Source organism: Sus scrofa, chromosome 3 (assembly GCF_054392235.1).
Source record: "Sus scrofa isolate SSC_HxYL_T2T_F1_AM1 chromosome 3, Sscrofa_HxYL_maternal_Yorkshire_Landrace_v2.0, whole genome shotgun sequence".
Taxonomy (NCBI): domain Eukaryota; kingdom Metazoa; phylum Chordata; class Mammalia; order Artiodactyla; family Suidae; genus Sus; species Sus scrofa.
This window is the reverse complement of record NC_139385.1, coordinates 1,161,535-1,184,032: the sequence shown is the minus strand read 5'-3', so window position 1 is coordinate 1,184,032 and position 22,498 is coordinate 1,161,535. Positions and strand designations below refer to the sequence as shown.

Sequence of the window (22,498 nt, the reverse complement as noted above, 5' to 3'; positions counted from 1 at the left end):
GTTCGTTTGTTTGTTTGTTTTGCTTTTTAGGGCCGCACCTGCAGCATATGGAGGTTCCCAAGCTAGGGGTGGAATTGGAGCTACAGCTGCCGGCCTACACCACGGCCACAACAACACGGGATCCAAGCTGCATCTGCGACCTACACCACAGCTCATGGCAACGCCAGATCCTTCACCCACGGAGCGAGGCCAGGGATGGAACCTGCAACCTCATGGTTCCTAGTCGGATTCGTTTTGGCTGCACCACAACAGAAACTCCTAGATGAGGTTCTTCTAAAATTTGCACAAAAAGGCAAAGGAACTAGAACAGATAAAATAATTTGGGGGGAAAAAAAGAACACAGTGGGAGCAGACCGTCTCCTCACCGTTAAGATGCGCAGTTTAGCTGAGTGAAAACGGGGTGCTGTGACGGATCAGTTACACAGACTGACAGGACAGAAGCGAGAACCCAGAATGAGGCCCACCCAGCACAGCTCTGAATTTTTACAAACGGGCAAAAGCCATTCAATGAGGCGCGACAGTCTTTTCAGCAAATTCTATTAGAGCAGGTAGACATTAGACATCCATGGGCAAAAAAAAAAAAAAGCCCAAACCTAAAAACCTTTGTGACCCAAATGTCACATCTTATACAAAAGTTAATTCAAAAGAGGATGTGGGTTTAAATGTAAAAAGGAAAACTATTTATCTTCTCAAAGAAAACGCGGTGCTGGGCTGCGGGTACGGCGGATGTTACTGCGGGAGCTCGGTGGACGACTCTGGGTACTGTTTCTGCGACCCCCTAGGACTCTAGAATTATTTCAAGTTAAAAAAACAGCACAAAACCTAAAACCCGGAGTTCCTGTTCTGGCTCAGGAGAAACAAATCTAACTAGAACCCATGGGGAGGCGGGCTCGATCTCTGGCCTCGCTCAGTGGGGAAGCATCTGGCACTGCTGTGGCCGTGGTGCAGGCCGGCAGCTGCAGCTCCTATTCAACCCCCAGCCTGGGAACCTCCATATGCCGCGGGTGCGGCCCTAAAAAAAAAAAAAAAGACTCTAGAAGTCTCCAGACAGTAGACCAAAAAGACAAATGCAATGGGAGTGAGAAAAGATGCCGAGAAGGTGGCAGTGGTCCAAGGAGGACCCTCACGGTCCCCAGCGCCCGTCCCCATGTCCACGCAGGTGGGTGATCTGTGAGACCGTCTCAACCGTTGAGCAGTAAACCTCACCCCCCCCCCTTTTTTTTTTTTTTTGGTCTTTTTGCCTCTTCTAGGGCCGCACCTTCAGCATATGGAAGTTCCCAGGCTAGGGGTCGAATCCGAGCTGTAGCCTCCAGCCCACGCCACAGCCACAGCAACACAGCATCCAAGCTGCATCTGCAACCTACACCACAGCTCACAGCAACGCCGGATCCTCAACCCACTAAGTGAGGACAGGAATCGAACCTGCAACCACATGGTTCCTAGTCGGATTCGATTCTGCTGTGTCACGACGGGAACACCTCCCATACCCATTCTTTTTTTTTTTTTTTTTTTTTTTTTTGTCTTTTTGCCATTTCTTTGGGCCGCTCCCACGGCATATGGATGTTCCCAGGCTAGGGGTCGAATCGGAGCTGTAGCTGCCAGCCTATGCCAGAGCCCCAGCAACGCCAGGTCTGAGCCGCTTCTGCAACCTACACCACAGCTCACGGCAACGCCGGATCCTTAACCCACTGAGCAAGGGCAGGGATCGAACCTGCAACCTCATGGTTCCTAGTCAGATTCGTCAACCACTGTGCCACGACGGGAACTCCCCCCGTACCCATTCTTACGTCCAATATATTCTAGCTATTTCCTCTCTGTCTCCCTGAGCTTTCTTCCCTACTGGATCCTGCACACATCCTGCCAGGTCTCCCGTGTCTTTGCACGGCACCCACGCCCCATCCAGGGGCTGGAGGCTCCCAAGGAAAATCTGCTATTTCAGAAAGTAAAGAGCTGCTGCTGTGCATGGAATTTCCAAGCCTGCTGCACTTACACGCAAAGCCCTGGAGGGACGGGGACCAGAATATTTGCCATGGTTATTGTGTTATCTTGGGGTGCTGAGATACAGTGTTTCCATTTTCTGCTTTATGTTCAGCTGCTTTCTAACCTTTATGTAATAAAGAGTTTCTTTTGAGATAAGGGGAAAATCAATACAAGTTCTTCTTTTATTTTATTTTATTTTTTTTAGTCTTTTTGCCTTTTCTAGGGCCACTCCCGTGGCACAGGAAGGTTCTCAGGCTAGCGGTCGAATCAGAGCTGTAGCCACCAGCCTACGCCAGAGCCACAGCAACGCGGGATCCGAGCCATGTCTGCAACCTACACCACAGCTCATAGCAATGCCAGATCCTTAACCCACGGAGCGAGGCCAGGGATCGAACCTGCAACCTCATGGTTCTTCGTCGGATTCGTTAACCACTGCGCCACGATGGGAACTCTGATACATGTTATCATTCTATAAGATGCCATCAGGGCCCCCAAGACCCACAGCCCAATTTTAATGCCCTCAATGCTTGCAAGGCAGGCCACCGGAGCCTGGCTCAGCCACTCCCTCGTCCCCCCCGCCCCAGTCCCACACGGCCCCAGCTCTGACCCCCATCGGCACCTACCTGCCCCTCAGAGTGGGGGTGGCGCTGCCTTGGTCCCTGCGGGAGGAAACCCCTGGCCCGCCCCCAACTCCCCACGCATGGTGCCAACTCCTCTTTGTCCTTTGAGGTCTCGAGGACGGGCTCCTGCGTCCGGCTCCGCCAGGGAAGGGACGGCTTCCGCCTCCTGCACCGCCAGCACCCGGTCAGCCCACGTCGGACTCAGGTCAGTGCTGCCTCTTTTCCAAAGGCCCCCAGGTGGCCCCCAGTGGCCCCTCTGCGTCTTTTCTGCCCCCTGCTCATCCCTGCACTGTCCGTGTTCCCAGTGCGTGGACTTCATCACCGGACTCTCTGCCTCCTGATTTTGTGGCCATTTGGCCAAGGTGCGAGGAAGCCCGCAGGAGCCGAGGGGCCACGGGTGGGGTGGGCGTGCGTCCCCGGCCCTCCTCTGTGCGGCCACCCGGGGCTGTGGTCCCCTGGGGGAGGCCCCTTCAGGGCCCTGGTGGGCTCTTTGCACAGCCCCTCTCCTGCAGCTGCTCCCCTCATCCAGGGGGCCAAGGGGACCCCAGGCTTGGTGGCCCTGTCTCTTGGGGCCCCTCTACCCTCTCTCTGGAAATGACCTTTGTAGGCCAACCCCCATGACTCATTCTGTTTGGGGCATCGCCTTTCCATTGGGACTGTGCCTGCTACTCCCGGGGTTGGGGGAAGGGTTGGTTGATGTCTCCAGCCTGGCTGGTATGCAGTAGGTGCTGTGTAATGGTAGGTTGGTTGATGTCTCCAGCCTGGCTGGTATGCAGTAGGTGCTGTGTAACGGTTGGTTGGTTGATGTCTCCAGCCTGGCTGGTATGCAGTAGGTGCTGTGTAACGGTTGGTTGGTTGATGTCTCCAGCCTGGCTGGTATGCAGTAGGTGCTGTGTAATGGTAGGTTGGTTGATGTCTCCGGCTTGGCTGGTATGCAGTAGGCGCTGTGTAACGGTTGGTTGGTTGATGTCTCCGGCCTGGCTGGTATGCAGTAGGTGCTGTGTAACGGTAGGTTGGTTGATGTCTCCGGCCTGGCTGGTATGCAGTAGGCGCTGTGTAACGGTTGGTTGATGTCTCTGGCGTGGCTGGTATGCAGTAGGCGCTGTGTAATGGTAGGGTGGTTGATGTCTCCAGCATGGCGGGTATGCAGTAGGCGGTCTGTTACAGTACCCGAACGCGTGCACGTGTGTGTGTGCGTGTGTGTGTGTGAGTGTGTGAGTGAGTGAGTGAGTGAGAGAGAGAGACCCGGGGGCCCCGTCTGGGTTTTCCGCTCCTCGTGCTCTGCGGTCCGCCTGGAGGCAGGCCCGGGGTTGGGGGGGGCTCGCCCACAGGTTTGGCCTCTGTTCTCCGATGGGCCCAAGTCTTCGCCCTCACGGAGTCCCTGCCGTCTGCCCCTGCGGATGGGGCCACCCGTCTACACCTGGACTTTGCGCTCAGTCGGGTGACCTACTCTGGGCCGGTGTGAGAGAACGAGGGTCCTGGGGAGCGGAGCTGGGCTTCCCGGCGCCCCCTGCCCTCCGGCCACCCCAGACCCGGGGCGGCAGAGGCTCCCGTCAGGGACAGGGATGTGACTGCGGTTGGTACATGGCGCCATCGGGACCACAGGTGGCAGATACGCCCACGGGGCCCCACGTCCCTTTCACCCTGTGGGGACCCAGGCACAGAGAGGTCATGAGCGCCCCGGCCGCCCCGTCATAGACCCCAAGGGCTGCCCTCAGGGATGCGGGCGCTGGGCCAGCCCGGGGTGGGATGGGTCTCCGCCTGGCGCCCCCAGCTCAGCTCTGAGCCCGCAAGGAGCCGCCCTCTCTCCTCGCGGTGGCTTCCGCCCTCCCTCCTCCCCGCAGTTTCCCTCTTTCAGACCCAACGCCACCCCTTCCAGACCCAACGCCACCCCTTCCAAGAAGCCTTCCAGGCTCTTCCCAGGCAGGAATTCCCATGTGTCCCCACAGGCCTTGTGGGCCCTGCGCCACCCTGAGCTGGGTCACCTGCCTCTGCTTCTGGTGCCCTCTGGGCATGGGAGCCTCGCCAGGGTGGGGGCAGGGTTAACAGGGCCTGATTAGTAGATGCCTAATTAGCGTGTACGCCCTAGGTGTCTTTTTTTTTTTTTTTTTTTTGCCTTTTTAGGGCCGCTCCCGCGTCATATGAAAGTTCCCAGGCTAGAGGTTTAATAGGAGCTGTAGCTGCCAGCCTACACCACAGCCACAGCAACACGGGATCCGAGCTGCGTCTGCGACCTACACCATAGCTCAGGGCAACGCCGGATCCTTAACCCACTGAGCAAGGCCAGGGATCGAACCCGCAACCTCATGGTTCCTAGTCGGATTGGTTAACCACTGCGCCACGATGGGAACTCCAGTTAGGTGTCCACTCTTGCCAACCACTATGACTGCCTTCCAGCAGGGCACAGCGACCTACAGCCCCGAGCCCGGGACTGGCCCCAGGTCAGGCAGCTGGAGCCGCCTCTGCCCGACCCCGGCTGTTCCTGGGAGGGTGGGCTTCTGGACAGGCGGGTCTTCTTGACGGCTCAGGCCCCCCACCTCCCCCTCCCTCCGTGTCCTTTTCCGGGCCCTTCCCCCCACCCCCGGGACACCTCCCTGCACAGGGCTCCTGGGGACATGGCCCTTACGCCTGGATTTTCTGGCCAGTTGCCCTGCCTCCCCAGGGCAGGCCCCCCTGTCCTGTGGCCGTTATTCTCTGATCCCCTAGAAAGAGCTAGTTTTATCTCCTCAGTGATGGGAAACAGCAGGCTGAGGAGGCCTGGCCCCACTTCTGTCCCATGGCCAGGGCTGTCACCACTTTCTGTGACCTGGGGCCTCCCCCTCTCCCTGCCCCTGCCGCCCTGGGCATGGCCTCCAGCCCATCATGTCACCTTCCTCTGGCACTGCCCCCCAAGGGGCCCCGTGGTGCAGGGTTAGAAGCAGCCCAGAGCTGGGGGAGCCGGGGGAGCCCTGGGCCTGGCCGGTCAAGTTGAGACGGTCTGCTTTGGAGGGGCTCGGTTGAGAGGGGTCGTGCAGAGGCCCCGTACGCAGGACCTTAGGGGGGGTCCCCTGGGTGCAGAGGCCAGGACCAGGCGGACCAGCCCGGAGGAGGTAGACTAGCTGTGGCCCAGCGCTGCGTGGTCACTGGCCTGAGTCCGAGCTGAGTCCTGGAGGGACCACCAGCTCCTGAGTGTAAAAGATACCTAAGGTGAAGCAGCTACAGAGCAAAGGGGTGAGTGGCCTGTCAGGAGGGGTATGTAAGGAGGTGCTGCTAACCCCAGGGTGCCTCCAGTCTCCACCCGTTTCTCCCTCCCTCCCAGGAGCCCTGCTGAGTCAGGCAGAGGCCGGATCCTTGCCCAGCAACCCACCAGGTCCCGAGCACCAGCTTCCACCCTGCTCGCTCAGAGCGTCTCTCAGGGTCCCTGTCACCTCCCGGCTGCAGCTCCGGCCCTGCTCCTGCCTCTGTCATATTTGGACTGGGAGTGGGTTTGCCCTGCATGGGGGAGGGGGGGCGAGCACCCACCCCGGCCAGGCGGAGCGGCTTGGAAGAGTCGGCGTGTCTGGCAGGAGGGCAAGCCCCGCGGCCATTGTTGAGGGGTGGGGTCACCCCTTCCCTGCAGGCCCTCACCTCGGAGCAGGCGTGTCTCCAGGCCCCCAGTGTGCTGGCAGGTGCACACAAGGCCCAGACATGGCGTCGCTCCCTGAAAGCCCTGCTGTGGTTACTGAGGCCTTGGCAGCAAGAGGCACTGGAGCTAGACACCAAGTGGGACTTCCTGTGGGCTGCGGGTTGAGGGCCAGACTTTCTGCAGATTTTCAACTGGTGCTGTGCACACGTGCCTGCAAACCACTGGCACTGAATGTGAGGCCACACCAGGATGGTGGGGGGGCAGGAACGCCACCTGCGGAGGGGACAGCAGGGCCGAGGGGCTGGTTCGGGGGCCCAGCATTCCAAGCAGCCTGTCGTATCTGGGTCTCAGCACGTTCTTTCTGGCTGGAGCTCCATGCACGGGCGGCCCCTCCGACCCGCCCTTCGTCCTCTGGAGCTCACCTCACTCACAAGCAGAACCCACCCCCCACACTCACCCACGAGCTCCCGGGTCTGTGCAGAAACGCTGGGCACACACCAGCCACCCGTGCCCACCTCCCTGGGCTCCCTCCTGCCCTGTCCACACCGCCTCTCACAGCCACTGGACATTCTCCAACCCAGCGCGGGCTGCCCACCTCTCCCACGGGTGTTGCCGAGCGCCCCCGCCCAGGGCGACGTCCGTTCCCCCAGGAAGACACCGCCTGTAACCCCAGCCCACCCCTAAAGCAGACGTTACCCCCCCACCACATTGTCCCTAAATCCCGGAGTAAAAACTCAGTACAAACAAGTATTGGAATACTTTTTCTTTGCAGAATTTTTTTTTTAGTAGACAGTCTTTTTTTCTTTCTCGTTTTACAGCAAACATTGCAAATATAGAAATATTTGTCTATACAATAGGACGACAACGGTGTACAGAGGGGCGGGTGGAGCACACACCCCCAGCCCGCGCCCCGTCCGGCCATCCACACAGGCACAGCCCTCCCCCTCGAGTCCCGCAGGCCGCTCGGCTGCTCTGCCCCTCTTGGGGGGCCCCCCGAGGTGGCAGCGAAGAGACGGACAGAGTCCACAGGAAACCACGGACGGAGACGATCAGGAGAGGAGGTCAGGTGGCCGCGGGGGCCGCGCTCCCCACGTCCGGTGTTTCACGGCTTAAGAGAACTTTACTTTTATGATATTTTTTTAAAAAGGAAGAAAATAATGAGCGAAAGAGAAGAAAAGAAAGAAGAGGTAATGAAAAAAAATCCCCTCCCCCACCCCCCATCCCTAAGACACAGTTTTCCGAAGTCCCTTTGTGTGTGTGTGTGTGTGTGTGTGTGTGTGTGTACACGCACAGTGTGTGTGTGTGGACAGGCCGCTCACGCCGGTGAGAATGTCTCAGGGCAGGTACACGCGGCCGGGGCTCACGTCCCGCTGTCCTGCCAGCGCCCCCTCCCCACGTGGTCTGCAAAGCCCCAAGGCTCTGGGAGGTGCTACAGTGTGTGTCTGTGTGTGTGTGTGTGTGTGCGTCTGTGTGTGTCTCTCTGTGTGTGTGTTCTCTGTGAGTCTCTGGGTTACAAAGAGCTGCAGTGGGTCTCGGGTCCTTTTTGGTCCGGTGGGCACAGCGCGCGCCGGGAGGGCGTGGGGGCCGGGCGCGGGCGCCGGGCGCCTGGCCGCGGGGCTCAGGACTTGTGCTGGGCCGACACGCCCTTCCAGTAGTCCAGGATGTCGTGCAGATCCTCGTCTTTGGCGAACTGAACCTTTTTGCGCAGCGCGTGCCCGGCCGCCACGAACTCCCCGTCGTCGTCCCTGTGCCGCCGGCGGCTGAGTCTCAGGCGCTCCCAGATGCTCTGGGAGGGCCTGCAGGGGTGCTCGGGGCTGGAGGAGTAGCTCAGGTTGTGGTACTGCGGGGACAGCTGCGAGTAGGCCAGGTCGCGGGGGCGCGGCCGCGTCAGCGGCTCCAGGATGGACGCCTTGCGGCCGCCCAGGCCCTCGGGGGGCGGGCGCGCGGGGGACGTGGGCGGCTCGGCGGGGTGGGAGCCGGGGTACGAGTGCCGGTGCTCGCCGTACTGGCGGCTCTTCTCGGCCTCGGCCCGCAGCACGGCGGCCGCGGGCGTCACAGTGAGGATGGCGTCGGTGGCGGGGGAGGTCTTCTCGATGTACTTGGCCTCGGCGGCCGCGGCCTTGTGCACCGCGGCGGCGGCGGCGGTCTCGGCGCGGTAGGGCCGTGGGCTGCGCGCGGAGCCGCTGGACGACGTGCTGGCGCGCGGGGCCCCGGGCGCGGCCTCCACGCTGTGGTGCCGCTGCAGCCCGTGGCCGAAGCTGTCCTTGTACACGGGCGACAGGAAGCCGTGCTTGCCGGCCAGCGGCTCGGACAGCACCACCAGCGGCGGCTCGGCCGCGGCCACGGCCCCGGACTTGCCGCCCTGGAAGGAGGTGGCCTCGGACTTGAGGGCGTCGATGCAGCTGTTGATGATCTGGTTGACCTTGTCCACCTCCCTGGCGATGGTGGAGATCTCGGCCACGGAGCTCTGGCTGCCGGGGCCCGGCCGGCCCCGCTCGCAGTCCCGGCGCTCGGCCGGCTCGCCCGTGCGCACCTCCATGTAGTGGCCCTTGCCGGCCTTGGGCGTCTCGCCGCTCTCCACCAGCGTGTACTGCTCCACCTCACCCGCGGCCGCCGGCAGGTACGGCACGCGGGTCACGGCCTCGGGGCCTAGCAGCGGGCCCTGGGAGAGCGGGGCCAGGCCGGGCGCCTCCACCCCGGGCCCGTACTTGAGCTCCAGGAGGGTCTTCTGGAGGCCGCCGGCCGCGGCCGCCGCGGCCGCCTTCTTGTGCTGCTCCTCCTGGCGCCGGCGGCGGCGCAGGCAGTAGTAGACGGCGCCCAGCACCAGCACCATGCCGAAGAGGCAGCCCAGGATGGTCATGATGTAGTGGGTGGCCGTGGAGGGGCTGGGCACGGGGCCCGGCGGGCTGGGCGGCTTGGGCAGGCAGATGGTGAGGCAGGTGTGGTTGTGGTGCAGGCCGGAGCTGGTGGAGACCACGCAGTACGTGTAGTTGGTGAGCGCGTAGAGGTTGGTCAGGCGGATCTCCTCCTGGGCCCGGGTCAGCCTGGACACGGTGGACGACTTGCTGTTGTTGAAGTGCTCCAGCGTGTACATGCGGTTGAACGGGCTGGGCAGCTGGACCGTGAGGGTGGCCGAGTCCTGCGTCAGCTGCTTGACCTTGATGAGCGGCCGCGCCTCGGCCTGCGTGGCCAGCGTGGGCAGGGCCACCAGCGGCGTGGTGCCGTCGCCGGAGAAGCACTCGTCGTCGGCGCAGGGGGCCTCGCTGGGCTCGGAGGGCGGCGGCGGCGGGGGTGGCGGCGGCGGGGCGCGGCCGGGCGGTGCCGGGCGCGTCTCGGCCGCGTAGGAGCCGTCGGTGCACACGGACTGCAGCTTGCTGAGGATGCTGCGCTGGCCGTGGCGGCCCTGGCCCAGGAGGAAGTAGCCAGCGTAGAGCGGCGGCGACTCGCACTGCATGCGGTCGTAGGCGTGCGTGGCGTTGGTGAAGGCGGCCAGCCAGCGCAGGAAGCCCAGCAGCTCGCAGGAGCAGTAGAAGGGGTTGCTGTACAGCTCACACACCGAGAGCCTGGCCAGGCCGGCGAAGGTGGCGCTGTGCAGCCGCTGGATGCGGTTCATGGACAGGTCCACGTTGACGATGTTGGGGCACTCCCAGAAGGCGCTGGGCGTGACCACCTCGATGAGGTTGGCCTGCAGGTACAGGTACTCCAGCTTGCTCAGGCCGCGCAGCACGCCCTCCGTCAGGTTGCGCAGCCGGTTGTAGCCCAGCTGCAGCACCTGCAGGTTGAACTGGCCGGAGAAGGCGCCGTCCTCGATGTAGCCGATCTCGTTCTTGGTGAGGTTGAGGTACGTGAGGTTGCCGAAGCGGCTCAGCGCCGCGTACTGCACGCTGCGGATGCGGTTCTCGTTCAGCCGCAGGTCCACGATGGTGCTGTTGATCTGCTGCGGGATGGCCTCGTACGGCGGCTGGTTCTGGCTGCAGATGGCCAGCCACACAAAGCCCTTGTCGCCCTCGATCAGCCAGCAGTCGCCGCGGGCCAGCCCGCCCGCGTGCAGCAGGGCGGCCGCCGCCACGCACACCCACAGCGCACCCCACCGGCGCCCGGCCATTGAGACCAGCCCCGCGGGAGCCCCCGCTCAGCCTGCCCGGGGGGACGGGGTCGGGGGCAGGGGGGGGCGCTGGGCGGCAGCAGCCCCTGAAGGGACAGAGGGGCGGGAGGAGGGGGCGTCGGCGCTCTCAGGGGTGTCCTGTCCCAAACCGCATGGCCGCACCGTGCGGGGGCTGCGGGAGCGCCTCGCTCACAGCCAGCGGCCTCTCGCCGTCCACCTGCGTCCTGCCGGGACCGCGGCCTCCCTCCCCATCGGCCTCGGTGTGCGCCAGCTCCAGCCGGTCCTGCTGCAAGACAAAAGGGGAGCCGGTGGTCAGGAGGTGCTGTGGCCAAGTGCGACCCCGCAGGCGCCCCGACAAGGTGCCCGGTGTGACGCGGGGGCGCCCCGCAAGGAGGGAGGCTGTGGACGGGCTCAGCTGGAGACCAAGACCGCCAGGCTCATCTCTGGGACTTCAGGCGGGGGCACAGGTGACTCTGCCTCCGTTTCCTCCTCTCCAGAGGAAGTGCGGCCCCAGAACCTCAAGCACCAGGAGCCCGGCCTGGCGCCACCTCACTGGTGACCCCATTTGTCCTGAGGCCCAGGAACTGAGACTAAAGTCACTGAAGCGACACGTGACAGGGCTCCTGTGACAGGTACCGGCTGCTCTGCCTCCTCAAGACCTGGGCGGCCACCTGCAGGGGGCGCGCTGAGCCCCAGTCCGCTGAGGACCACGGAGTATCCCTCCGCGCTCCCCGCTCCCCTCCCTCCCGCTCCGCTCCAGCCAGAACCGGACAGGATGGGACAGGACGGTGGCGTGGCCGCTCTGGCCCCCTTCTCCCCGAAGGAGCCACCTGGATGGTCTCTGCAGCTCTCCATCTGGCTCTGGGGCCCCGGAGCGGGGGCTGCTGGTGGGGGGGTTCCCGGTAGATGAGGCCTGCAAAGAAAGAGGCTCCCCGCCTCCTCCTCAGGCGCAGATAAAGACGCCCCTGCGGGCCTGGGAGGCCCCGCCCCCTCCCATCTCTGCCGGCCCTGCCCCCACGCCACCTCCCTGGTGGGACCCTGGGACCTGACAGCGAGCACCGTGCTTGGGGCCCCTCCACCCCCACCAGCCCCCGCGTTTCTCCTGGGCAGGCTGCCCCCTGCCTCCCGGGCCAGGTTCTAACTGCCACCCTAAGGGCGGCTCCCAGGTGGCCAGGGTGTGGGGTCGGCGGGGAGGGGGGGGGGGAACGTGTCTGGATGCTGGCGCTGCAAGCCTGCCCGCCCGTGTGCGGGACTCGCCCGTCGGCCCGGGTGTCTCTCCTGCAGGACAGGCGACGGGGTGTGGGGGGGCTTGTTACCGTCTGGATTTACAGCCGGCCTCGGGAAGCGCTCCGTGGCCTGGCAGGCAGCCCGCCGAGTGTATTTCACCGATACTGACAGTTTGCAAGGAGTCTGCACTGAGGCGGTTTAAATGAGGAGAAAAACATAACGACGGGCGGTGGATTCCCCCCCCTTTGGAAACTTCATCAGGAACAGTTTTGACTTAGTTCCTGGGGAAGAGCCTGTCATTTGAAGGAGGGAGGGAGAGGCCCCTCGGAGCGGGTGGTGGGAGAGGTCCCGGCAGCGTCTGCCCAGGGCTTGGCCCAGAGTTGCTGTGTGACACCAGCAGCGCACAGGGCCTCTCTGGGCCCCAACGGAACTGGCTCCAGGAGGCAGGCTGGGGTCGCCCTCCCCAAAAGAGGAAGCCTGCGGGGGTCCCTGCACCGTCCACCTTCGACCGAAATCTCCAACCCCACAGGGAGGACTGAGCTCTGGGCCACCCGCACGTTGCAGGGCCTGCTGGGCTGTGCAGGGCCCCCCTCGCGCCGTGCGCCTGCCCCATCCAGCCAGCGGACCGGACACCCCGTGCCAACGCTGGCTGGTACGTCACCCATGCGCCCCAGAGGCCAAGTGCACCCCAGGCAAAGTCCGGGCGGGGGAGGCCCTGGTCAGAGGCTGGCGCAGGCCTCCCGGCCTCAGAGTGCACGAGCAGCAGGCCGCCAGGAAGCGCAGCCCCTCAGCAAGACTCATCGTAATCACCTTTAATCTCTTGCTCAAAATAACCCAAAGTCAAGTTAAGGAGGATTACAGGGCCTGAAGGACCCTTGTCACAGGCAGGTGCAGGCAGGGGGAGGGGCCGGCCTCAGGACAACCCAGCCTCTCCCTGCCCCACTCCCAGGGCACCTGGGCAGCAGGTGGCCCCAGAGCCACCGCTGGGCTGGCCCAGGGCCACGGGGCACCCAGGGAGCCGCGTGCACGGGGGGCCAGGTGGGGTGTGCACAGGGCGAGGGCGTGTTCCCCACACGCGTGTGCGTGGTGTGTGCCTCCTGATGCACTGAGGGTGTGCGGGCACCTGATCCCCCCCCCCCGTTACCACCACAGCCCCTCCGGGGGTGACTGTCTAGGAGTCCCTGCTCTGCCTCAGCACCCTGTGGGTGACAAGTGCTTCTGGGGACCCCCCTGGCCTCCCCTGTGCACCTCCACCCTGGAGCCTCCGCCGTCAGGCCAGCCTGCATGCTGTGCTGGCCCTGAGAACTGGTCGGTCCCCACACTGGGGCTCCCACTGGGCCGACCTGGCACCCTGCTCTCACTTTGGTGCTTCGCACCTGCCCCAGAGCCCGGCTGAGCAGGAGCCAGGCCTCGGGGATGGCGACAGGGGCCTCCCCACCACCCGGGCAGCATCTGCTAGGAGTGGGGCATCCCCCTGCTCGTGGCTCCCCCTCCCCAGAAAGAAATGCCTCTGCTTCTCCGATACCCACCTGACCTCGGCCCAGGAGGGGCCCCAGGGGTCCTGTTCAGCCCCACCCTAGAGAGCAGCCTAACCGGGGCCCAGAGAGCAGAGCGCCTGCTCCAAGGTCCCTCAGTGAGTCAGCCCTTCCTCCTGCCGTTAGGGGGTGCGGGCAGGGCCAGCAGGTGCCTCGTCCCCCCGGGAGGCCCCTCAGGACCACTGTGTGCTGTGTGCACATTAACCCCCTGCAGGGGGTAGGATGCCCCCCCACACCGAGTCTGGGCGCCCATGAGAACTGGGGGCCTCGGGACACAGCTGCCCAGGCCGGCTGCCTAGAAACGTCCTCAACAGATCGCAGACCAGCGAACCGCCCTTCCTCTCAGATTCAACGTTCCCTCGTCCGCTGACTCGCTCCCGCCCCTCCGTTGCTCACGCCCCTGTGCACAACTCATCACTCGCGACACAGCTACTGCCGGACGCCTGCTGAGGGCGTGCGCTGGGGCAGCGGGGTGCAGAGACCTGTCCCCGAGCTGCCACCCCGACAGGATCCCGGTACAGGTGGAGCCGCAGGCAGGTCCCTCCCTGCTGCCTGCACTGGTCCCCAGCCCCGTGCTTCAGAGAGACGCAGGGCTGCCACCCCCCCAGGGACCCCTGATGTGTCCGCCCCTCCGGTGTCCCCCTGCCTCCCCCACAACCCCGCTTGCATGCAGCACCCCGGACTCTGTGATGGTACAGATGTCCACAGCCGTGCTGTCCAAGAGACAGCCCCTGTCACATGCAGCTCCTGCATGCTAGAAGGTGGCTGGTAGCTGTTGTGCTGGAACCAGGGTTCTAGAACCTTCCATAAAGACCACTTGACCTGACTACCTCTGGCCACGCCCCTCTCCCTTCCCTTGGGCCAGTTTCTCCAGACCAGCGGCCAGGGTTGCTTCCCCACCCCTGACCTCTCCAGGGCGGCGTCCGTCCCACACGCCCCGAGCCGCTCCCCTCAATGGCACCAGCCTCTGTCTTGCCAGCTCCAAAGGGCACGCTCCTATTTTTATCTGCCGCAGCCTCTCACCAGCACTTGGCCCAGGTAACCGGCCACCATCCCCTGGGCCGGACCCCTCCCCCGCCCTGACTGCCACTGTCCCTGGGGCCAAGCTCCGTTCTTGGCCCCCGCAGGGGTCTCACCCTCCCGCAACCTTAGAGTCCCCTCCGCGCAGCTGCCCAGCCCCTCCCCGCGGACTCTGAGAGGCGGCTGCTGCCCTGCCCACTCCCTCCGCCCCGAGTGGAGCGCCAGTGGTCTCACCCGCCACCATGTCGCTCAAGCCAACGCGTCGTCACATACGGATTTTCACTTCAGCTAAGCCCACAGCGGCCGCCGAGGCCGAATCACCGCCATCCCCGGCTGGGACAAAGCCAACGGCCCCCACCTCGCCTCCTGGTACCCACACCCTCTCTCCCCGCAGCCAGAGAGCCTCAGGGAGCTCGCTGTCCCCGCCACAGCCCGATGACAACTGGGCTTCCAGGAGTTCCCGTTGTGGCTCAACAGAAACGAACCTGACTAGGATCCATGAGGTTGCAGGTTCGATCCCTGACCTCGCTCAGTGGGTTAAGGATCCGGGGTGGCCGTGAGCTGTGGCGTAGGTCGCAGATGTGGCTTGGATCTTCCATGGCTGTGGCTGTGGTGTAGGCCGGCAGCGGTAGCTCCGATTCGACCCCTCGCCTGGGAACCTCCATATGCCGAGGGTGCAGCCCTAAAAAGACAACAACAAAAAATCATGTTTCCCTAAGGAGACCAGCAATGCCCTGCCCACCAGGCCTCCCTGACACGCGCCTCCCTCCCAGCCCCGTGCCCTCAACCTCCCTGCAGCACCACGTCCTCCCTCCTGCTGGAAAGTGCCTCCTTCCAGGTCTCAACAGACGGGCCCCCGCTCTGCTCGGAATCCTGGCAGCACGGCCTCCCCGCGCCTGAAGCAGCGCGCTCGGCCCATCTCACACCTCGGCCTGGCACTTGTGTCCCTGAGGCTCTTTTGTTCATTGACTGTGCTCACTTCTGGAACAGAGAGCCCCCCCCCGCCCCCACTGGATCTCCTCTCTCTGCTCTGACGACCCGGGCTTCGAGCAGCGCCTGGCACAGGCACCTCTGCCCGCTTTCTCATCTGTAAAAGCGCATAAAGCCACCCCCTCCCCGAGGGCTGCTGTTTTCTCACCAGCATCCACTTTCTCGGGGTCGCAGGGCCAGCAGGAGCCGTCACTGCCATTTGGGGGCCACCTCGGATCTGCAGATCCCAGCACTCCCGGCGGGATCAGACACCTCACTCTGCACGGGGCCCCCGGAGCCGTCAGCGGGAGGTGGGGGTGGCACGCAGCCCCCGAGCGCCTTGCTGGACAGCGGGCTGTGCCAGGCCTCCGCCCGCTCAGACGCCCCAGGCCAGCCCTGCAGTCCCTGGTGCCGACGTCACTGCTCAGAGGAAAAGCCCGGCCACATCACAGCAGCACCCGGCTGAGACGCCAGGCTCTCGTGGGAACGTGCTGCACAGCCTGCGTCTCCCCACCGTTCCCACCTGGCAGGTGGGACTGAGGCCCAGTCGCTACTGCCCTCAGCTCTGCCTCCATCGGACCACAGCTGTTTGCGGGGAGGACCCCTTGATCCAGGGGCGCCAGAGGAGCTGGGGTCTGCGTGTGCACCTCCTTGAGTGTGCACGCGTGTGTCTGCCCCGCAGGTGTCCGCGTGCCCATGTCTGTCTGCACACCTGCGGTCTGGCAGTGCCCTGGTGCCAGGGGTCCCTGGGAGCACAGGGGCCTGAGGCCACTGGAGACCTGTGGGGGGGGGGGCGCAGAGGGGCCCAGGGAGGGGCTTTGCTGGCCATCAGCATCCTGACAGTCGTGGCCAACAAGCCACTTTCAGAGCCACGCCGTGGTCGTAGGTGGAAAGGACGAGGACCCCCACCCCCCGCCCCCAACCCCAAGGCCCCCCAAGAAAGGGACTTGCAAGGTCCCGAGTCTCGTGTGGTGAGACAAGGCCCTGGGAGCCACTCAGCCACTGGCTCAACAGGCGCCTGCCGAGGGTCCGCTCTGTGCCCAGGGAGGAGATGGGCACACGGATATTCCCGCTGTCCTGGGGGTGGCATCTGGCCACCCCCAGGCCGGCAGGGAAGGGTAGGCGCTCACCGGGCCTTCTCCGATGGGTCCTAGCAGACGAGTAGGAGTGTGTTAGGCACAGGGAGTAGCGGGCATCCCAGACCAAGCGGATTGTGCGGAGGTGTGGAGGCAGGCAGCCAGGCACACAGAAAACGCCCATCAGGGCGTGGGTGCCCGGGGCATGGGCACAGAGGGCAATGCCGTGGTGAGAGGCGGGGGCCCCTGAGCACCGGCAGAGGGGCCTGGCCTCTGATGCACCGCGTGCAGACGGCTCCCACGTGGGGAGAAGCAGTGGCAGCCGGAGGGGCTGCGAGGCCAGGGACCCGAGCCACAGCCAGGCTCGGGCTCCCCCACCCCCACCTCCAGGCCTCTGTCCCCACCCGTACGAGCGGGGTGCCCCCCAAGGCTCCGTCACCTGGGAGCCCTCCCCGGCGCGCCCTGACCGCCACACACGCGCTCCCACGCATCTGCCCTAGAGCCTGTCCGTCACCGACGGGACGGCGGGGACAGCTGGCGTGAGCCCGGCCCCGAGTGTGTTCTGTCCCATCGACGCTGCAGCTTGTGTCGCCACTAATGAAATAAAGAAATATGGTGGTTCCAGGCTTTTAAACTTCTTACGACCGGATTTGCATAATCGCCGCAGCCGTGCTGGGACGGGAGCGCGTCTGTCTAAAAATACCCTTTCTCTCCTCCGCGCCCGGAGCCCAGACGAGGCCAGGGCTGGTGTGGGGCCAGGCCGGGGCTGCTCTGAGGGTTCTGTGGACGGAGAGGACTTTCCACCCCGAGAGAGAAACTTGGGCGGCGGGCCAGGCACGCAGGGAAGGCGGGGAGCTGGCAAGTCACAGACGGATCCCTCTCCACCCTTCCGAGGCTTTGCCGATCATGTTTGCCCGCCTCTGAAGCCTGCCTGTGCCGCAGAGCCCACGGGTCGAGATGGGCAGGGCGGGGTGGCCACGGCCACAGACCAGACCCGGACCCGCCAGAGCAGGCGCGTGGGCGGCATGCCCGCCTGGAAGGGGCACGGAACCATCTTGGGCTTCGGGTTCCTAGGCTAGGACGAGAATGGTGGCTCAGCCATACTCTGGCTGTGTGACCTTGGGCAAGTCGCTTCACCTCTCTGAGCCTGTCAAATGGAAATCAGCATGGTATGTCCAGGGTTTCCGTGAGGCTGACGTGACCACATCACTAAGGCTGGCAGCGTGTTGCCTGGCACAGGGTGCCCTGTAGACACTCATACCTTCCTGCAGCTGCCCCTGGCCTTGGGGATGGGGGGACTGAGCAGGCCGGCTGGATGCACCTTGTGGGCTTTGCCTCAGCAAGCTGCCCACGCCGGTGCACACACAAGGGGCCCAGTGGGGGCTGCCCTGGGCTCAGCACCCACCTGCCCTCCCTGCCTGCTCCCTCCCTGTGCATCGAAGGAGGCTGGCACGGGCTCAAGAGGCAGGCAGCCCAGCAGTGCTGACTCAGCAGGGCCAGATCCTTAGGACTTGACCAAGGGGTCAGGTCTGGTGAGGCCCCGGCCTTAGCTGGCCCTGGCCTTGTCCCCCGGGAGGTGGGCTAGGAGGCCTCAGGTGGAGGGACCATCCCCCACGACGCACCACCCTACCCACCCTGAAAGGATGCAGAGGGTGCCGGCGAAAGCCAAAGGCCAGGGTCCAGGTGGGCACTGAAGACTTGACACACTGCCAGGGAGCCCTGCTGGCCCACGGGGCCCCACCGAGCCTCAGAGCCCTCACCCTGCCCATACAGAGGGTGTGCAAACAGACTCTCATTCCCCCAAGATCCTGCCCACATGTATCAAGTGCCCACTGCATACCCACTTTGGCCGTGGGTCCCCCTTAGACAGATGGGCAAACTGAGGCTCAGAGAGGGAGGGCACTCGGGACACAGCACACACCCACCGCTCCTGTTAAAAATCCCCAGAATTTCCAAAGTTCCCGGGGCCGGAGCCCAGGGCCATGTGGCCGCGAGGCCCCGGAAGGTGGGCCGGGGTGCCTGACCCAGCAGACGCGGCGGGAAGGGTGCTGGGCGGGCGGGGGGAGGCCCGCCTTCCGGGGGGATGCCGGCTCTGCAGCCCTCTCCCTCCAGGCCCGCAGCTCCGGGCTGCTCTGGAGTTAATTAGGGCCCCAAACATTTAACGGTCTGTTACGCTTCCACTGGGCATCTTTTTAAATTAAAAAACATGAGGTACAGCGTCGCTGGAGGGAGAAATCACTTTGCAAAGGCTTCCTGCTCGGGCGCCGGCAGGGACGTGGGGGTGCAGGTGGCGGGCGGGCCTCCGGGGACGAGGGCCGACGGGTGACCCTCTCCAGGAACACGGGTCCCCCCGCTGCTGCCGGAAGCGTGTCCCTGACGCCAGGCAAGGGTCCAGGTGTCCCAAGGACGCCTGGCACGGTTCCCCATCACACCCTCACGGCCCTGGCAGCTGGCAAGTTCTATCTTTAGTCTGACCTGAATCTCTCCAGTTGTTTTGAGAGACGGCGGCTTTGAGACGGAAGGCGGAGGTTTGCGGGTTCTGCTCTCTCCCGGTTGAGCCGGACGCCCGAGTCTTTCTGACCACCCTGACCTCTGACCCCCGCCCGGCAGGAGGACGCCGGAAAGGCCCTTTGGGGACGCCGAGGCCAGGGCCGCTCTCTGAACGCCACCACCCCGGCCACTGACGCAGGCATGGGGACCGTTCCCCGCTCACGGGGCCAGGCCTCCCAACGCCTCCGCTGCGGCTGTTGCATCAAAGCGCATTTCCTGGTCACCGTTAATTGTCCTCAAGATCACGGTTTTCAAACGCAGGTTATAAATTAGCAACTAGCCGTCAGACGCTAGTAAGAGAAATAAAATACCCAGCAAAGTTGGTCCACGCGCTAACGGCGATGTTGCAGTCTGGACACGTCCGCAGCGCGCGGGCTGCTGGCCGTGCCTTGGTGGCCGCGCGGGAAACGACGCCTGGTGGCAAGGGGACAGCTCAGCACGTGGGAAATGGGAGAGCCAGTGGCTCCCACACCGACACCGCCCAGCCACGCTTCCTGCGCCCAGGCCTCCCTCGAGCCGCTAGGTACCATCCGCTCCCAAGAGGCCCCGTCCTTGGAGTTCCCGTCGCGGCGCAATGGTTAACGAATCCGACTAGGAACCATGAGGTTGTGGGTTCAATCCCTGGCCTTACTCAGTGGGTTAAGGATCCAGCATTGCCATGAGCTGGGGTGTAGGTCACAGACGCGGCTCGGATTCTGCGTTGCTGTGGCTGTGGCGCAGGCCGGCAGCTGTAATTCCGATTGGACCCCTAGCCTGGGAACCTCCCTATGCCGCGGGTGTGGCCCTAAAAAGAAAGGGAAAAAAAAAATCCATCCGCTAACCCACCGCCAACAGGCAACAAACCGCCCTGACACCTTGTACTAAAGACGCTACCAACGGTGACGCTCTACCAGTGGGGCCCCTGGGCCCCCACCCAGGGGAAGGAAGTGTGCTTCCCACAGGCTGGTCCCGCCTCTCACCTCCCGCCTGCGGCCCCGCACGGCTCCCCACGCGGAGCAACGTCCTCGAGGGGCCCGCCGCCCTGGAGGGGTCCCTGCCGCCCGCGCCACGCTCGCCTTGTCCTGACAGGCGACGCCCAATCCTCACTTCTAACATCTTCTCCGAGGCCCTGTTTCCTCCGCCCGGAACCCCCCCCCCGACCCCCGACCCCCGACCCCGACCCCCGACCCCGACCGCTCTCCTGCACATGTGCTCTGCTCAGACTCCAGCTCGGGGCTGGGGGCTCCCCTCACCCAAAGCTGCCCGAGCTTGCCCCGGCCCCCACGTCCCCCTACGGCAAAGACCAGACCCCCGGCTCTCCCCGCCAGAGTCGGATCCTGGGCTGGAGCTCCCGGCCAGCGGGGCTGGATCTGGCTGGGCCTTTCCAGGTTCCGCGCAGGGAAGGCGCTGGCTCAGTGTGTGAAGACATTCGCTCCACAGCCGGCCATCACGCAGGGCAACCCCACGTCCTGGTCTGCTGGGTGGCCCCCACTTCCGCCTGTCACCCCAGAGTAATTATTAGCAGAGCTCCTCATTTTCGCTTGCAGAGTATTCCCATCTGGGTGCCACGCTGTGCCAGGGCCCTCCCCAAGGAGGCCTCTGGGGGGACACTCCTCGGGCCCTCAGGTCTGCCCTCCCCGCTTCCGACCCCAAGTCTGCGCCACGTAAGTCACTGTCACTCAGAAGCGGGCGCATCTCGGAGGAAGCCCAACGTCCAGAACGATGCCACGTAGCTGCGACCCCAAGGGATGGGCTGCACGGGACGACCCAGTCATCCTGGAAGGAACGCCAGGGGTCCCCCACTCCGGCGGGGCTTACCTCACCTTCCAGCTTTCGTCGGGCTCCCAGGACGCTGTTACAGAGTTCTTCCCAAGAACCCTAGTTTTTCCTTGTAGATGGATTCCTGGGAATTCCGTGGAGGTTTTTTGTTGTTGTTGCCATGGTGAGTGGGGACCATTTATTTCATTATGTTTTCCAACGTGTTGCTGCTGGTACAGAGGGAAATTATTGATTTGTGTACGTTTCCGTTCTGTGCGGCCCCGCACCTTCGCCACGTTCCCATATTAAATGATTTTTTCACTCGGTTCTCTTGGGTTTCCAAGGTCTCCCGTCATTGCGGCTGCCGCTAATTACAATTCTTTCTTGGATCCCATTTAATTCTGTTTCGTGCCTTATTGCTACGTCCAGAATATCTGGACATGATGAAGGACACTGTGTGGTATTTTTTATTAAAGTTTTTGAATTGGGACCATTCAAAACGAGATCTCATCATTGAGAGGGATGCTGGCAGTTGAAACGACACAGAGATTCTTGACTGTGATAAACAAGCATCTTTCTAGTTCTATTTTTAGCCGTCACTCTACAATCAGAAACGGGTGTTGGGTGGCGTCACCTGCCTTTTGTCACTTATTAGCACGGCATTAAGGCCGACCTACTGATACTATGTATTATAGTTTCCGCTAACATTAAGCCATCTTTGAATTCTTTCAACAAATCCTGCAGAATCAAGGCCGAGTCTCTAATATTCTGCGGAATTGAATTTGCCTGTGTCTTACTGAGGACCTCTGCTCTGCGATTCACGGACGAGATCCCAGGGGGTTTCAATTCCTGGACCGCCTTCAAAGTGTGGGCTCGGGGACCTTCTTACTTCTCCCCGAGGTGAGTTCCTCCAGACGGCGGCCGCCAGCTCGGGGGCGGGAAAAGCGCAGAGATGTCTCCGCTGGGAAAGCCGGCAACAGGCGTCTTTGGTGGCGACTTCTTCCCCGTGTGGGAAGGGCCCCAGGACGGGGCTGCCCAGGGCGGGGACCCCCACACCCGCAGGGGATGCTAGGACGAGCGGCCACCCTCGGGGGCTCCTGACTGGCCTTCGCATGTGAACGGACGGCAGCGGGGCCCAGAGACGGCGAGGCCATCGAGGGCACAGCCCCTCCCAGGAGCCCCACCGTGGCTGACGGGGGTGCGGTCGCCCGGAGGGGACGCGTGGCTGTCACAGCAGGGGTTTTCCCTCCCGTCTCTCCTGCTCTGGGACCTGATCCCGCCTCTGCCACGAGGGGGTTCTGTCCCTGCTCCCCCTGACCGCTCTGGCCGTGTCCGTCCTGGCCACAGCCCTCGGCCAGCCCGGCGGGGACACTTTCCGCCTCTTGGAAGAGCCGCCCCCTAGAAACACGGCCAGATGCCACGTGCTGGAGACGCCCCAGGCTCGGGGCACCTGGAGGGCGGCCACTGCGCGAAGGGCAGGTGACTCGCCCCGCCGGGTCCTTCCCGAAATCCTGCTCCCAGAGCCACAGGCAAAACACAGGCTCCTTTAACCTCCGAGGCTGGGGAGGCTGGGCTCGACGGTCGTCACGCAGCAGCGGATGACCCGATAACCGGCCCCGGGCTGAGCGCCACGAGCACGCAGGCGGGGAGCCCTGCGCCCCCAGCCCCGCTCTCCCCGTGGTCAGAGGGCCCCGGCTCTTCACCCCACGATCCCAGGGCAGGATCCGAGTGCCACCGACAGCGAGGCCAGGCGTTCAGAACGAGGTGGGGGTCTGGTTTGGGGGATCTGAGCCCCAGGGTGCCGGGGGGCAGCCCGAGAGCCGGGCCCTCAGCTGCGTGGGACCCCGGCCTGGCTGCTCACCGGGTGGCCCTGTGGCGGCACTGTCCTAACTTGAGACTTGGTTTGCTTTCCTGACACCTGGAGCCACTGACACCCACTCGCGGGGCCGCAGGAGAGGGCGGCACGGCAGCGTCTGTAAACCACTGCGCTGGGGCCGTGTCCCCTCTTCACAGGCGGTGGGACGCAGCCGTGACGACGGACGGGCCCTCCGCTCAGCTCCAGTGCCAGCCCCTCA

The 22,498-nt window shown here is 63.9% G+C and overlaps 2 protein-coding genes and 1 long non-coding RNA gene across 3 annotated transcripts in view; 1 reads left to right on the top strand and 2 right to left on the bottom strand.

The window, feature by feature from the left end:
• Positions 1-16,763, top strand: part of LOC110259831 (uncharacterized) — a 51,505-nt gene extending 34,742 nt beyond the window's left edge. The window contains exons 3-9 of the long non-coding RNA XR_014840031.1: positions 2,710-2,805; positions 7,023-7,391; positions 12,066-12,188; positions 13,418-13,604; positions 13,937-14,109; positions 14,486-14,601; positions 14,890-16,763. This is a non-coding gene — a long non-coding RNA (uncharacterized LOC110259831). The remainder of the gene's footprint in view (positions 1-2,709; positions 2,806-7,022; positions 7,392-12,065; positions 12,189-13,417; positions 13,605-13,936; positions 14,110-14,485; positions 14,602-14,889) is intronic.
• On the bottom strand, positions 6,953-10,350 carry LOC146404314 (extracellular leucine rich repeat and fibronectin type III domain containing 1). The gene has a single exon (XM_085016331.1). The coding sequence runs from the start codon at positions 10,307-10,309 to the stop codon at positions 7,823-7,825; it is 2,487 nt and encodes an 828-aa protein (XP_084872457.1). The 5' UTR covers positions 10,310-10,350; the 3' UTR covers positions 6,953-7,822.
• ELFN1 (extracellular leucine rich repeat and fibronectin type III domain containing 1) overlaps positions 10,499-22,498 on the bottom strand; it is a 71,470-nt gene continuing 59,470 nt past the window's right edge. Inside the window, exon 2 of the mRNA XM_085016425.1 lies at positions 10,499-10,592. Coding sequence (XP_084872551.1) covers positions 10,499-10,592 — 94 coding nt within the window. The remainder of the gene's footprint in view (positions 10,593-22,498) is intronic.

What these genes read in the sequence shown, in the direction of transcription:
- LOC146404314 (XM_085016331.1), bottom strand. Translation starts at nt 10,309, where the DNA reads ATGGCCGGGCGCCGGTGGGGTGCGCTGTGGGTGTGCGTGGCGGCGGCC.